At 49.0% G+C, this 15,972-nt stretch overlaps 1 protein-coding gene across 2 annotated transcripts in view; it reads right to left on the bottom strand.

Moving 5' to 3' along the window:
• Positions 1-13,952, bottom strand: part of Jag1 (jagged canonical Notch ligand 1) — a 35,853-nt gene extending 21,901 nt beyond the window's left edge. Inside the window, exons 1-3 of one of the 2 annotated variants that reach the window (XM_074074340.1) lie at positions 13,352-13,952; positions 12,617-12,922; positions 4,040-4,091 (exon numbers count right to left, since the gene is read on the bottom strand). In XM_074074340.1, coding sequence (XP_073930441.1) covers positions 4,040-4,091; positions 12,617-12,922; positions 13,352-13,432 — 439 coding nt within the window. In that variant the 5' untranslated portion in view covers positions 13,433-13,952. The remainder of the gene's footprint in view (positions 1-4,039; positions 4,092-12,616; positions 12,923-13,351) is intronic. The other variant, XM_020151879.2, reaches the window with a different exon arrangement.
• Positions 13,953-15,972: the final 2,020 nt, after the last annotated feature.

Below are 15,972 nucleotides of genomic sequence, written 5' to 3'. Positions count from 1 at the left end.
GGTGCCAGAAGTTCAGGGGAGGGTGTGAATAGGCAACAAGGCACTAAGTCAGCACTTAGCCTGGTGCTGTGTTTGTTTTCTTAAACCTGCCAGCACTAATCATTCATCACCTTGTCAAATTGAAGGCCCCCTTGGAGAGACAGCTTAGGACCTACTTGCAACCTCTTTGTGATTCTTACACACCCACGCCACTGTTTTTCTAGGCCCTGGGTCTGTGCTCCCAGACACAGCTATGTAAGCCCTGTAGGTGACCAGGAGAAGAACTCCTCGGTGGCTTCATCCCTAGACTCCCAACACAGTGCCAGCATTCACCCTCTGGGGCTCTTGAACTGAACTGTCACGTGGGCAAGACAAGCCCTAAGCAAGCCTACATACCCGCAGACTTACACCCTAGTACACAAGGAACCACTTGCAGGCAACACTTTACCCATTTTAGTTTTTGCAAATAAACACAGACCAAAGAATGACAAAAATGTCTTTCCATTAACTGCGTGTTTGCTCTGCAGATTCAGTTAGAAAGTGTAGTGGGCTATTACCACATAGTCACAAAATCTTAAAGCAATCATTTGAACACACTAGCTGTGGCTCAAAGGTGTCCAGCTTCTCTCAGGCTGGTATCAACAACAAAATAACTCAGACTGGAGTCCAGAAAAATCCTAAGGGTGCAGAATGACTAGAGTCTTCAGTACATTGATCTGCTTCCAGGAAATGATGTGCAAGAGATAACTTCAGAACCCTCAACGGGGCTGAGTTGCAAACATAACTTCACACCTACGGAGGCAGGCAGAGAGCTGCCTACACTACTACTGCCACCTGATTCATGCTCCCCATAAACCTGAGATTTTTAGTATGCCAATGATAGCTCACCTGGGGAAGCTCTATCCTTGTGATCGGAAAAGGATGTTAACACATCTCCCTGTAGTCTTCAGCTGCATGAAGATGCATCACAATGCACCTACAGTAGCCTTGCATGCCAAGGAGGAGGGGAAAAAGGACCAGTAGGAGCACACCCCAGAAACTATATGGGTGCCTTAGCTGGCAAGGATAAGCTATAAGGCAAGCCGAGTCTCAAGTATTATGTTTACACATCAAATAAGCATTATAGTAAAACTGAAATCATTTGCTTAGATAAGGAAAGAAAAACTTGGACTCATACTGCAATCCTATAACATAACAGAAATAACTTTGGAGGACTGATGGCAGGAGAGCCAGCCTTAGAAAAGTCTAATACATGAGCAATACCTGGGTTTCATTTGGGCAAGACTGAGCATGAGTGTTCATTACAGAGCTGATATAGCCAGGAGTTCTGTCCCAAAACTCAGGGATCTGCCTCAGATTTATATCTAACACCAGAATGTTTGCAACTTGGGTACCAAAGAGCAGCCAACTCCATTTGGGCTCCTCAATATCCTTATAGAATACATTTCATATGGAAGGGCAGACAGTAAAGAGAACAAGGAGCTAAATATCTCAGACAGAGCAAACAGTGCATGCAAAGGCCCTGAGGCAGGAGAAAAATGTGATACATTAAAGGGTAGAAACAGCTGGGGGATGGTTAGGATACAGATATCATGAAACATGACATGTAACGCAAAGCTGGCAAAGAGACAAGACTGGGCTGTGCAGAGCTTTGCAGGCCACACGAAGATCTGATCCAAGAGCAACTGGAAGTCACTGGCTTTTCACAGCATAGGTGACCATGAAATGTTATGCTCCAGAAAGACCAGGATGACAGAAGAATGGAGAAAGCACTAGGTAAACCAGAGCAGGTGTGGGTGGACCAGTTAGCACCTACTCTAAGAGTTCAGGTGTGAGCAGACGGAAATGAACCAGGCTAGTGGCTGGAGACATGGTGGGAAGCAACTAGATTCTTGGAGAAAAGATTTTCAGAACTTGAAGGTAGTACAGCTATGGATGCTGAGACGGGGTACACAGGATGCCTTCCAGATTTCTGGCTTATGGCACTGGGTGTCCAAATATTTACCCTCTGCCCCTCCAGAAAGGGTCTTAGGAAGCAGACTCCTCTTGGAGAGGACAGATCTCAAGTTTGGTTTTGACTGTGCTGAATTTTATACACTTTGGAAGTTTCACAAAAGGAGGTTGAACAGGAAAGTGGATAAACCATTCCCACCAAACTCAGTGTTCACAAAGTGAGTTTTGGTCACCTGAGATAGGCATCCTGTGGCTTTGTACCAATCCCTCTCTCCAAAAGTTGAGGTCTGAAAGTACTTTATTTGTACTCCAGCCTTCCCTGTCCACTTCCAGGGACTAGTTATGCTGTTTCCCTAACACCCCTCCCCCACAGCAAGAGATGAGATGTCCCAAAATCCCCGAAATGGACCTATGGGCAGCTGTCGATGGGCTATGGGTCCCTGGGACACAGCTCCCTGAGCTGCGTAGTAATGGAAAGCCCAGAAAGAGGCTCTTCGGGTTTTAGGAGTTGCAGGTTCTCTCTCACTTCCCTAACTATGTCCTGACTTGGCTCTTATCACAAAGCCAGGATCCGCCTCAAAGATGTTCACTCCACTGGGTTGTTTTAACTGCTAGAAGGGAAGAACTCCTATCCGTGCACAAGATTTGAAGAGCCCATTTCTCCCCACCCCTCTTCCTAATGCTTAGTTAGTGTGGCAAACAGGTCACAGTGACATAACAGTCACATGATCCTCCATGCTTGCGGAAGGGGAGAACAAACAGGTATCCATGACCCTGACTAGCATCAGACACAACCAAAGCTGACACAGCTGCCCCATCACCACCCTCCAACATGTATTTACCCTCCACAGTAGGACAAGGGAGGATCTCAGGGAGGACTACACAGGACCTGGACTTCCACACACAAGCAGGGATGACATGTACTAGCCAACTGAAGATGCCAAAGCAAAAGGATGCCCCAAATGGCTGAGTACAGCAGTCCAGGGTTCAGCAAAGACTGTGTCCTTAAGAGGCCCAACGGGCTAGCCACACTGAAAACTGTCCACCAAGCATATATCCAGTCCTTAGTGCACCCATGCTAGGCACTCACTACCCTCAAGTCAGTGAAAAAGGCAAGACAAGTGGGAAAGATGTTATTTGCAGTGAAAACCCTAGAAAGGGCAAGATGGAGAAGCAAAAGCCATGAGACAGGGGGCAGGGTGGAGAAATGACTCAAACAGTGTATGCACATATAAATAAAAAGAATAAAAAAAAAAAAAGCCATGAGACATTCCAAGAACAGAGGGCAAAGTTGGATCTACTCTTCCTCATACACAGACTGAGATTTCAGCATGAATTAAGTTTTCTGATGACAACAATCCATACTCCTGATGGCAAAAAGGGAACTGGTTGTTTTGCCTTGTGAGGGAAAACATGTTAAGTTGTGAGTAAAGAGCAAGATGCCTGCCTATGGCAGACCACTCCCATTCCGATGCACACCTTTATGGCCTCTTCACCAAAACCTACCCCTTCACAGGACTGAAAAGCAACCTGCTCTGAAAACAGAGCCATCTTTCAGAGGGGGATAAAGCAGGTCATAGCTGTGGGCCTCTGAAATTCTGCTTCAATGGAAGGTTTGTGGTGTGCAGTGTGGGAAACACAGACAAACTTGAAGCTCACCTGCCCACCAAGTGAAATTCAAGGTCGGTCTTTAGAGCCCAGCGCCACCTTTATGGCTTTATCTTTCTGATGAGAGATTAAATGCTCACTTAAAGTTTAAATGGACTTTTAAAAAGTCACTACTTTGATCTTTTAGCAGTCTACAAGGTTTTAAAGTTGTAAAACCATTAAGATCTCTATCCAGAGATAATCTAGGTCCCTTATTCAGGGCCTGAGTTAACAGGGAGTCTGTTCTGGCTACTTAATATTCCAAGCTAAAGTTCTAGGGAAGTTAAGGAACAGACTCCTCCATAGACAGGTTGGCCCTGGGTTGGGGCGAAACAGATGGCAGGGAGTGGTGGAAATTTTCCTAAGCACTGGGACAGGTCTGCTCCCCAAGGTCTGCCACCCACCGCACTTCTGCACTCCCACAGGCATTCAGAGACGAGTCTACTGGCATGATACTTACGAACTGTGTCATTACTGGAATCCCAGGCCTCCACAAGCAAAGTGTAGGACCTCTGCAAGACAGATAAGCAAAGTTTAGTGATTCTGAAATAGGGGCTGTATTTTTTTGGCCTCCCTGCACGCCCCACCAAACCAAACTATAAAGTCGAAGTGAAATCCTATTGGCCCACTGTTTAAATCCAGACTAACTCCCCTCTCCTCTTCAGCACTCTTCCCAGATTGACAAATGACTCCTTTCACCTGGCAGGGGATCACTAGAGTCAACATGCATGCAGGCAGCCCAAAGTCCTGATCAGGAAATGCCACCTTTGTATGTGGGAATGCTTAGCATATAGTTTTCCAAAACTTTTCAGACCCCAATCCTAGTGCATGAGAAAAAAAACCCACACAAAGAATTTATTCTAAGCTAACTTATCCAGGTATTTGCACCAAGGGGGATATTGCTAAAGTTACACTTTGGGCCCTGGTAGGGCAGTCCCCAGGGAGTCCCCCTTTTCCTTTTCAGAACCCTTTTGAAAGCCCTGTCTGTGTGAGACCATCCTGGCTCCCACAAGTATCAGGTAACTCTAGGAAGCAAGAGGGGGTGGGTGCAAAGACTTTCTAAGACAAAGGCAGTAACCTAACTTGGGTGGAGGGGCGGAGGGCAGACTGAGGCAGAAAGTACAAAGGGAGAGATCACCAACACACCCATGGGTTATATTTATTGATGAACTTATCTGTCAATAAGATCTAACATTCCAGGAATAATCAGAGTCCAGTAACTAAACAAATTCCCTGGATACTGGCGAGATGCCAACTATTATACTGAAGGCACTTTTTATCTTTCAGGCTTATCTCAGAGTTCCACCCCGAGCTATTAGCAATTCCCGCTTTTACTCAAATTTTCATTTTCAATGTGCAATGAGGTGAGTCTCACAAACACCAGGGTTCTAATACAGGGTTCTAATCTCAGGGCTGGAGAAATCTACCCATGGCAGGTGGAGAGAAAAGAACACGAACCCATTTATACAGCCTGGCTTGGCCACTGTCAGAAAGCAATGCACTGGAAATCTTAGCATAGCTAACACTGTGCCACCAGTGGTACAACCACAGAAGAGACAGTAGCAACAAGGTAAAGGCAAATAAAAAAAAAGGAAAGGGTGAAAAAAGTTTCATTCATAAATCAAAGCAAGCTCACTGCTCTCACAGTGACACAGCAGGTTGTCTCTGACTATAAAAATATCTTGTGATAGACCCTGCCTTGGAACTCAGCCGAAATATGTTTCATACTCAAAGCAGAGCAGGATTCCATTTCGTTCACTGATAACTGTGGGAAAATGCTCACAAAAGCAAGCAAAACCGGGCAAGCCAGGGCACATACCCAGCCCTCTCCTGTTAGTGGTCATAGGTCCAAATACACTGTTGTCGTCGTTAATATTTTATTAGTGAAAGTTACACCTTATTTACAGCCTCTTTAAGTTTCCTAGGACTTCCTACAAATTACAGGACTCTTCCCGGACAGCAGTAAGAAATTATATTTCTCTACTGATTTGAGGCAAGAGCCAAGTCGAAATGAGGCCAGATGTGTGGCTGATTCTGTATAATTAAGCCCTTCATTTGCTGGTCACGTTGAGGCCCACATCCTTCACTCCAACAATATTGCTGTAATTAATCCTCTGATTAAATGCATTGATACCAAGAGTTTTGACAGACTTGCACAAGCACTAAACGCATAATACCCATAAACGCCACTGCAAGGGAAGGTGCTCCCAGACTGAGCTGGCATGGCAGTATTAAGTCCGCTTAATACTCAAGGCAGAAGGCATCTTTAGGTCTTGCACAAGACTGGGAAGACTGAGCATCTACTAGCCTCATCTGACTCAGAAGTCACTGACCAACACCACCCCAGCTTGAGGGAAAAGAACGCTACCCACAGCTCTAGGGGCCTGGTGTCATGATTTCCTATCAAGTGCCTTCCTTTTCAGAAGTGGTGGTGTGGGGGACTGGGCGGGGATGGGCTGTAGTGACTGCAACCAAACCTGGACTGTTCTTCTCCCTTGTTTCAGAGAAGGGATTAGGGCTCCAGGTCTGAGGCATGGGTGCCCAGTCTTCAGAGAAAAGGACTCCCTCCAAGGTTCCTATTAGGAGGCATTCTTACATCCCACTCCATCCCCACACTATAGATCAACAATCAAGATAATTTAGCAATGATTATTAATTGCTAGGTAACTTTAATTTTTCCCAGGCCCACGCCTGACCTCTGTACATCCCTGAATGTGCAACTAGACACTAAGATTCCAGACTATGTGCACCTCATGCTATCAAAGCAGGAGCCAGGCCACAAGTCAGCAATCCACTATGACCAAGTCACACCGAATTGGCTGCTGCAAATCTGATCCCCCAGAAGCTGAGTCTCCAGTTCTAGGAGGCTTAGAAAGGCAAATGTGTTCAATCTTAAATCTGTACAAAAAAACCCCTACCAAACAAAAACAAAAAAGCAAGTATGTGGGTTTTCTTGGTTTCAAACAATAAAACTAAGACTTTTAGGAAAGTCACCTGGATTTCATCGTTTTGTTAAGTTTTCCCAGAACAACAGTCTAGGGGTAATGTACAAAGGATGGGTGGGTAGTTAACAGATCTTCAGTTTGGATTTGCACAGTGAGTCATTTCTGCCTCTGCCCAGCTCCAAGCCCAAGGACATCTGGCAACACAGCAGCTGGTTCTCATTCTTATGCACCATAGAAAAGGACTGGTCAGCTTTCACAACTGCTTTTGGAGAGATTTCCATTCAATTTTACCTAGAGGAGTCTTGGCATCAAAGCCCCCAAAGGCATACCAGGGCCACCAGATCCTGTCCCCAGATTGATATCAGCAGCCCCTTCTCCCACCCTCCACTCTTGGGCTGCTGTTTCAGGATTGTGTTTTGTGTCCTGCCCCACTCCATGGTGGTTACCTTGGCACTGGGCAGAGAAGCAAGCACTTAATTGCCACATTAAGAAGGGGGGATGTAAGAAACAAAGGTAATTGTGTTGGCAGCTGGGAGCTTCCTTTTCCTGGCAACAGTGGCAGCCAAACCAAGCCCTGAGAAGCGGCTGCCTCTCCTCCTGCCAGGCTGAGGGACACAAACAAAGTGCCATCCAAACAGCACGTGTGCAGCGTTTGATACCCCAGGCCACTGCGAAGCGGGCCCGCCGGAGGCACGCACATCTTGGGAATGCCCAGCGTGCCAACACGGCCATTGTGTGCAGCCAGTCGACCCCGGCTCTATCAGGGGCTCTGTGCTCTGCTGACTCAACTGTTGCTTCCTGTTGCTTGTCCTGTATTAGCAGTATTTTGGGGGAGGCCCCATTCTCCTCTTTAATCCTCGTTTCAGTCAATTCGGCCAACTCTATTGTCCTGCCCGCGTCTGGGTGGCCAAAGTATAAAATATTCCAGTCACAAAACATATTAAACAAAAAAATGCTCTCAAGAGTCCATGTGTGGGCACACTTACACACAATTCACATCTCATAGGGTTTTGGCAAGGTGAGAGATGAAAAGAAGACAATTACCCTATTCCATGCAAGCTGAGGCTCCAGTCATAGAAAGCAATCAAGTCTGCAGGGCTTGACATGTCAATAGAGTCTGATCTGGTTACAAAGGGTGATTTTCTCATCAAAGCCTACCTCAAAGGCTCACCAAGCAGCCCCAGAGCTCATATACAGATTTGAGACTCTCAATGAGAGGCCCCTACCCCCCTTTCCCATCATTACCCTTACCTGTTTGAAAGGCATCCCACTGATAATAAAATGCACTGGTTACAAAAGGGTGGTGAGGTTAATAGATAGAATACCGAGAAGCTAGCCAAGCACAACGGTCCTGTTCACACAGAGCAAGCCCGAACAAGAAGCCTTTCTACTTATTTACCAAAAGTGCATAAAAACTGGGCTGAGCTGGTAGAGGACTCAATGTTTGCCTATTTATAGACCCCTCTTAACCACTGGGAACCACCTTGGGGAATTTCTTCCCTGAACATGCACCACACCAATGAGAGATGTCCCTGACACCATAAAAATCAGGGCCAAGAGGCTGCTGTAGTCCATGCAGTGATCAGAAACTTGCAAAAAGCCACGACATAGCCACTCAGCAAAGGTGACACTTCTGGAACCCAAGACCTCTCTCCACTACCATTCTAGAATCTTCACTTCCCATGCCTTCCAATACATTTTTCCATTACTCAAAAGAAAAAAGTTAAATTTAGTTCTAATTTTTTAAAAAATATATTTTAAAACGTTTTGGAGTTAAATATCCCTTCTGTAAGCTGCCTTGGATCCTAGCCTTGTGTGTGTGGGGAGGTGAGACACAGAAGTTTCCCAAGGGAGAATTCTCACCAATACTTGCCTTTAGGAATTATGAAGCTAACTGTATACTCAGAGATTATGCATTCTTAACTAATTCTTAACTAATCTTAAAAGCCTGAATTGGTGTCAATTTTTTCCCTTTACAATGGGACTAGTTGCTGCTAAGAATTCAGCCAAGGCCTCTGCTTGCGTTCCTGTTCTCAAATCAGGAACGTGAAATGAAGACTTCTTATTGCCGTGGCCTTGTTTGTTCATGAACAACTTTTTTCTCCACACTAAACTTCCCGTATGCCTTCTATCCAAAAAGTCCCAGAAACCACCACTATTTGCTGTAAAGATTGTAGGCAGCATTCAGATTGCTGATTTTGTGGGAGGTTATGTGCCTATTAAGTTGTTGTAGCCTCTCCTCCTTACCTATTCAGTTCCAATAGGCAAAAGCTTCACTGTTTTCTACAAATGGTTTAAGCCCCTGTAGAATTATGGGTGTGGAACTGGCGGGTTGCAAACTCATTTAAGTACTGGAGGTTTAAGTTGCTAAGAAACAAAATAAGGAGGAAGAAAACGTAGAAGGTTACACCTGCAAGAAAAAATATCAGAAACCAAGTACCTGGAATTCCACGTGGGGAGCAACCATTCTACAGACACTTAGAGCTGCCCTTTGAAAGCCAGCACAGCTTCACTTTTCCCCAAGCCAGTTTTTGCAACAGAGACATGCTACTCCATCAACTTTAGTGTGAGGTAGATTTCTTAGAGTAAAGGGTGTTTTCTCCACAAACAGAAAGTCCCTTGCACGAAAGTACACATGCACATGAGTGCTCTATAGAAATGCTAGCCGCACAAGTGGGTCACAAATACTGGCTGTAGAAAGCCAGCTGGAACGTGAATCCTATTCCTCTGCCTTTCATGTATCCACACCACATCTATGAAAGAAAAAGGTGGCAGAAGGCATAAAAGCAAGGACCAGTCAATTACATTCAACAATTAACATTGTGACAGTCAATCTGTTCAGCCCACTGGCAATTGGTCATTCAGGCCAGAAGTGTGAAGGGGCCAAAGCTGACATCCCTATAGTAAGAATCACATTTCATTGGATTTTTCTGAAATAATAAAGTTGACCTCAACAAGCCTTTGCATGGGGTCAGTGGTATTTAAGTATGAAGCCACATACTCATTGTTTTCCCAAGTTTTCTCTAGATTCACTTCATTCTAGGGCCACCAATGTAGCCATACAGCAAAGTGGGGTTCTTAGGGGTTCCAAAAAATGAGTGGTAATTACACTAACACATTTTTAATAAGCAGGTACGACTAGGATTTAACACTAACTTTGGGAGGTGCAAATTAACCATTTCAGTGATTTATAAATGGTTATTCCCAAATCATTTCTTGTTAAGCCCAATTACCTCTCATAATGATGATCTTATCACTCAGTCCCCCATTTGGGGATCATAAATCAGGCTAGTTCCTTCAAGTTAAGCCCCCTTATAGCAGAGATGGTAGGGCAATTAGAAGCCACTGGTGAAAAGCTACAGGACCAAGGCTACATCAGTAGACATCAAGTGGGTGTAACCAGATACCATATGGCTGGAAGGCAGGCAGGCTGGCCCACCTTTACAGAGCTTCTCACATGCACTCTGGAATGTGGATTGTATTTCATATCTGACCAAATCATTTCCTACTTTTCCTCTCCAGAACATGAACCGTTGTTTGATGGGGGTCATACTTCCAACAAAAGACATGAATTACATGACCTTCTACACTGACCTACCCCTGCTTCCCAGCCACAGCTCTTCCTATGTCAGCAAATTTAGGAAGACTGGAGAAAATGGCCAATTGTGGCTGCAAGTCCAAGGTAATCTAGAGTTTTGCGATTTTTTTTGTTGCTGTTTTTGTTTTTTAACCATGTATCCTCCTCTTGAATTCTATACCACATTCAGCTATTCAAGAAAATCATTTTTTTCCCGCTGCTAGAATTAGAAACCAGGACCTTGCAAATGCTAGGCAAGCACACTGCTACCAAGCTACATCCCCAACCTCCAGAAGCCAGCTTTTAAAACACTAATGCTGAATAAACACTAAAACTGAATAAGACTATACTACCTACTTCAACACTTACTCGCTCAGCTAAACTTTCACTGAAGTTTACACTCAGCATAGAGTCATTCTTGAAAGTTACAGACTGTGGTGTTTCTCTAACCACATTCAGGAAAATAAACTAAAACAATACACCTAAACTCCAATTTCTCTTGGGAAGTACAGCGTATGTTTCACAGGAGACCTTTTTGGGGCAGCAGGGTGGAGACTTGTTTATGAGTGATACACACATTTGGCCAAACTTCAAAAGAACCACATTCTCAGCGTTGCCCTGGCGGTCTTCCCCATTCTAGAAAAGCAGAGAGTCTATTTCATGGTTGGTGACCTGTGGGGCACAGAGGAGCACCAGCAAATCAATCGCCTCCCCTGCCCTCTCACACCATTTCCGCTCTGCCAAATGTCAAAAGACAGACACACCTTCTAGGTCACTTTTCCCCAGCCAGCCTCAGGAGGAGGAAGCCTCCCTGTTTTCATGCAAGCTATCCTCTGACCCTACTCTCAGAATGAACCTCAGCCAGGCCTGCTGCTTTTTCACATCACTAATAAGATTCCTTTTATGGTCTTGTGAAAAGCGAGGGGCTCCAGACTGATCCTCTGGAGGGTGGAACCACCTGCAGGCCCCTTCCTCCTCAACTCCAAACATACAGTTCAAGGGCAGTCGGTATTCACCATCAGCTTGGGCCCAGCCAGATTTAAAGGTGGCCAGCCTCTTTAGCTTAAAGTTCTCCATAATAGGGGATTAACAAGACAAACACTCTTTGTAAAAGCGAAATCCCACTACAGAAACAGCCCTTATATCTCAACAGAACGTTACAGCGGGTTTTTGCTTTTTAAATAAGATTTTAATAGCGTGGCTTTGATAACCGTCTTATCTCATCCACCACGGCAGAGGATACTTCACAATGCCAGCTCCTGTAAAAATGGACCCCTCGCCTCACACACAGACCTAGTGAGACCCAGAAGCGTAGTTACTAATCGCAGCCAGAGCCCGCGGATAGGAGGCAGTAGAGCGCACCCCACCAGAGCACGTGGCGGAAAGCAACCCTCAGGGACACCGAGCTCCCCCCTCTTACCACCCACTCTCCAAGCACAGGCCTGGCCAAGCCCCAGTCCTGGCAGTGAGTCACGCCTCCTGGACAGCGGGCACACCCCCAACGTTTCCCTTTCCTCTCCTTCTGCAATCGCACCCATCTTCCTTCCACCCATATTGGAATGTTGCAAGGGCCTTGCTGCAGAGTCTGCCAGCTGGGCCCAAGCCTCGAGTTGCCCTGGGGGCGTCAGAGGGATATAAGGGTCCATGCACTTGCACCCAAAAGTACTACCTCCATCAGGCAGCCCTTTCCAAGCCTTGGCACGGCCCCCGAAGGGCTTGCGGGGGCTGTGTGCCCGCCGGACGAGAGAGTGCGCCCGCCCTTTCCCGGGGAAGTTTGCAAACACAGCTGTTCCAAAGCCCCGGGAACCGCTGGAAATGAGGCCACAAGGGCTACAAGGCGCGGGAGTGGCAGGAAGGAGCCGGTGGAGGGGGGTGGGTTCGCGGTCCTCAGCCCAGGCCGGGAGACCACCTCCCACTCCAGCGGCGGCCGCCCCCGGCTGTTGCGCCCAGCTGGGAAAGAGCCCTTGCGCACACCAAAATCTTCCGGGGAGCAGCGGGAAACCGGCTCCCCGACGCCCTCCAGGAAGGACACACCCGCCCTCTGGTTAGCTCACGGGAAAGGAGAGGGTGCCAACTTGGACCGTGTTCGCAGGCCTGAACTGAGCGGAGCCGCCTTCCACGGCGCACCAGGTTTAATTAGTTAAGCAAGAGATCACCTACAATGACCTCCTGGCGGGGGATTGTGGGGGGAGGGAGGGGGAGGGAGAAGCAGGGAATTATTCCAGGGCTTTCAAGTTGCAAGTTTAAACTGGCCTTTCTGGGACTTTTCCCTCTCAGTCCTCTCAAGGGTCCCCACTTCTGTGGTCTAAGCACAGCACAGATGATGGGACCCGCCCGGTCTGATCTGGCTAGAGTCTCAGTTCTGTAACCCATCACCCCATAAGTCTCCCCAGTTAGCGCCGAATTTCAAGCCAAGGCCTTTTAAATTCCTCTCGCAGAAGAAAATTAGGGCTCAGCCCCGTGCGGGGGTGCGAACTTCTGCCGACCTCCTTCCTTCCCTGATCGGGTCACTTACCGGCCAGGCGAAACTGAAAGGCAGCACGATGCGGTTGCGGTCGTTGCCGCGGCTGGCCTTGAGGTTGAAGGTATTGCCCCCAATGACAGGCGTGGACCCTGAGCCGAAGCTACAGGGCCCCCCGGCCGTGACGCGGGACTGATACTCCTTGAGGCACACTTTGAAGTACGTGTCACACTCATCACGGGTGCACTTGCGGTCCCCAGGGCTCCGAGAGCCGCCGCAGCAGTTCCCGTTCTGTAGCTCTCCGTTCACGTTCTGCATAGACAGAATCTCCAACTCGAATTGACCCGAGGCCCCGCACACCTGCCGGCGAGGGAGGAAGGAAGGTCAGCGCGGGAGAAAGTTTTCTTCGAGGGTGGAGGTGGCGACTCCCTCCCCGCCGGTCGGGACCAGCCCTAGGCGCCAAGTAAAAGTAATTTTGCAAAACTAGGTTCAAGGACTCGACGTGACTGGGGGGCGTAAAATGCACAAGTGCGGGAAAAATCCGACGACTGCCCCGACGGGGCAAGAGTAGAACGAACACACCCTGCCCCGCCTGGAAGAATTACCCTTCGGAGGTCGGGGGCCTGGCGCTTTCGGCCCAGGTGCAACCTCTCCGGCTGAGAGGCTCGGGAGCCGGGCGCCCAAGGGCTCTAGAGCCCCCTTTCGGTGCCCATCTGCCCGCGTACAGGGCGCCGCGAGGGAAGGGGGAAGACGGCCGGGAGGGAGGGAGGCCTGGCGAGAGGCTCCTACCTTGGCTCGCAGGGCACAGAGCAGGGCGAGCAGGAGGCTCAGGGGGCGCCCGGGCCGGCCACGCGTCCGTGGGGACCGCATCGCTGTGCCGCGCGCTGCGGGCACTCGGGACGCCGCCGCTGGTGCTCGCGCTGGTGCTCCCGCCGGTGCTGCTGCCGGTGCTGCCGTCGCCGCTGCCCTTGCGGCCGACGCGTCCCGGCTCTAATATACTCCGCCGATTGGAGCATGCACGACTGGAAAACAACACCACTTTTCAAAAGCCCTTTCAAGAGTGGCGGGTTCCAGAAGGCAAAGAGCCCGGCCTCCTTTTATTATTCTGATCGCTTCTTTGAGGCGCTCCCCCTCCTCTTCCACCTCCCGGCTTTCTTTCCTTCTCTCGCGCTCCCCTTCTTTTATTATTATGATTATGCGCAGCCTTTTATTCCTTTTCAGATCAGCTGCATAGAAAGCGGGGGAGGGAAGGGAGATTTAAAAAAAAAAAAAACCTGAGCCTAGCTTGCGGGCCGGCTGCAGGTAACACAATGACGCGTGCCCGCCTGGCTCTCGGAGAGGGACCCGGAGAGCCCGTCTGGGAGCAGCGGCCGGGGCTCGCCACCTCTACCCCGCACGCCGGGAAAGCGCATGCGCAGTTATTAATATTTATGAGGGGCGGGGTCAACAAGGCTTCGTTGACCACGCCCCTCCCCTCCTGGTCGATGGGGAGGAGAGGACAGGGTAGAACTTGGAAAGGGTTGGGGGCTCCGGGAAGCTAAGGGTGGAATGGGCGTTCAGGGGCCCCACACACAGACCCCGATTCTCAGGACGGCAGGCTAAGCAGGAAGGAAGAACGTGGGGAGGAACTTTGAAGGGGCCGTTGCCCTGGGACGCCCAGGGTGCCTCAGAGAGGTCCGCCCCCTCGGGCGCCCAGGGCAGGGCGCCCCTACCCGCCCGTGCGGGTCCCAGGTGTAGGCGCCGAAGTGCTGCCGGAGAGAGCTGCTTCCGCCTTCCGAGCCGCCTGCGTCAGCTGCGGCTTTCGCCCCAGGAGGAGGGCCTGCCAGCCAGGAGCCCGGCCGGCTTCCCGCGAGCGAGCGAGCGAGTGAGCGAGGTGCCCTGAGCGCTCTGCTGGCGGTGGCAGAGGCGGCGGCGGCGGCGAGGCTGGCGTACTTGCCGCTGTCTGCTCGCTCGGCGGAGGCGACCTGGGCAGACGCTGCTGGGAACTTTGAAGAACTTTCCCGGAGCCAGGCTTGCCGCAGATTCTAGGGAAAGCCTCGGCTTTACGCCACCCCCTCCCAAATCCGAGTCTGCGGAGCCTCAGAGAGCTCCCAGCTTCCTTTCCAAACCGCGCCAGGGTAGAGTCTCGGGGAAACAGCGAAGGGTGGGGGAGAGGGCGGTGAGTGGTGGGCGGTGGACATGCCTGGGCCCTGCTCAAGCCCTGGGAATGGCAGGCAGAGATGCTGGTGGGCTTCGACACCCTCCCCCGCCCCGCCGCTCGGCCGCAGTGCCGGGATTGCACCTGTAGGCGGCCTCCGAGCAGCTCTCTGGGTGGCAAGAGGTGGGCCTGGAAAGGACCTCACCACCATTGCCTGCAGCAGCAGGCAGTGAAAATCTGGGGTGGCAGTGAAAATCGATGCTATTTTCCACCTGAGGCAGGCCTCGAAATTAACAGCGACACTCCTGGTCATAATCAAGGTCAAAGGAAACTCAGGGGCTGGCTATAGCCTCTACCAACCCCTCTCCCAGCGGGATTGTTGAGTTTAAGGGGAGCTCTTTAGGAAAACATTTTCACTAAGGGGTGAGCAAAGTTTTAGCCCTTAGATTGTTAGTTTGGGCTTCAGCCCTCCCAGACTGTGAGGCATGATGGGTTCAGAGGATCTAGGGAAAATAGTTTCCAATATGCTGAGTTATGACAGCATAAAAAGGAAGGTATTTGTGGTATCTACTTACTGCATTTGATGAGAGACTCGATATGGACAACTTTTTTGTGCCATATATCACTCTGAGGGGGAAAAAAGCAGGCAACTGATCTCTACATTGGTTCACCCAGTATGGTTTAGCAATCTTGGCATTTTAATAGTCTAAGAACTGAGAAAGGTGCCCTCTCAATGTGTCCCATATTGGTAATCATTTATGAGAAAGTGAATCAATATTTGAGAAAGACATGGACAAGAGCAGAACAAGTTTACAGCTGGTCATGTTAGCAGCTGGCTTTGGCAGCAGCCACCTGGGCATTTCTTCCCTCCCCCCAGTTATCCTAAATGCAAGGCATCCAGTTGTCAACAGTAATCCTATGCAGACTACTCTCATAAACATCAGTTTCACCCACTTTTTATTCAATGTCTTCTCAGCTCTACCCTCAGTCTCAGTGTTAGGATGCTTAATGATTTTTTTTTCTTTGCAGTACCAGGTATTAAACCCAGGGCCATGAAAGAAACTCTCTACAATTTGAGCCATGCCCCAAGCAAACTTTTGTTATTTTTTCTTGGAGAGAAGTGCTCTCTAGTTTGTCCTGCCTGCCCGGAACTGGAAATAGTCCTCCTTATTCCTCCTGAGTAGCTGGGATTGCAGATGTGGGCCACCAGGGAAGACTCAGTAATGGTTTTAAACAAAAGATGCTTTAAAACATCCATAAAGGTAGGTTGACG

This window comes from Castor canadensis, chromosome 5 (assembly GCF_047511655.1).
Source record: "Castor canadensis chromosome 5, mCasCan1.hap1v2, whole genome shotgun sequence".
In the NCBI taxonomy this organism is placed as follows: domain Eukaryota; kingdom Metazoa; phylum Chordata; class Mammalia; order Rodentia; family Castoridae; genus Castor; species Castor canadensis.
This window is presented reverse-complemented; position numbering and strand designations above follow the sequence as displayed.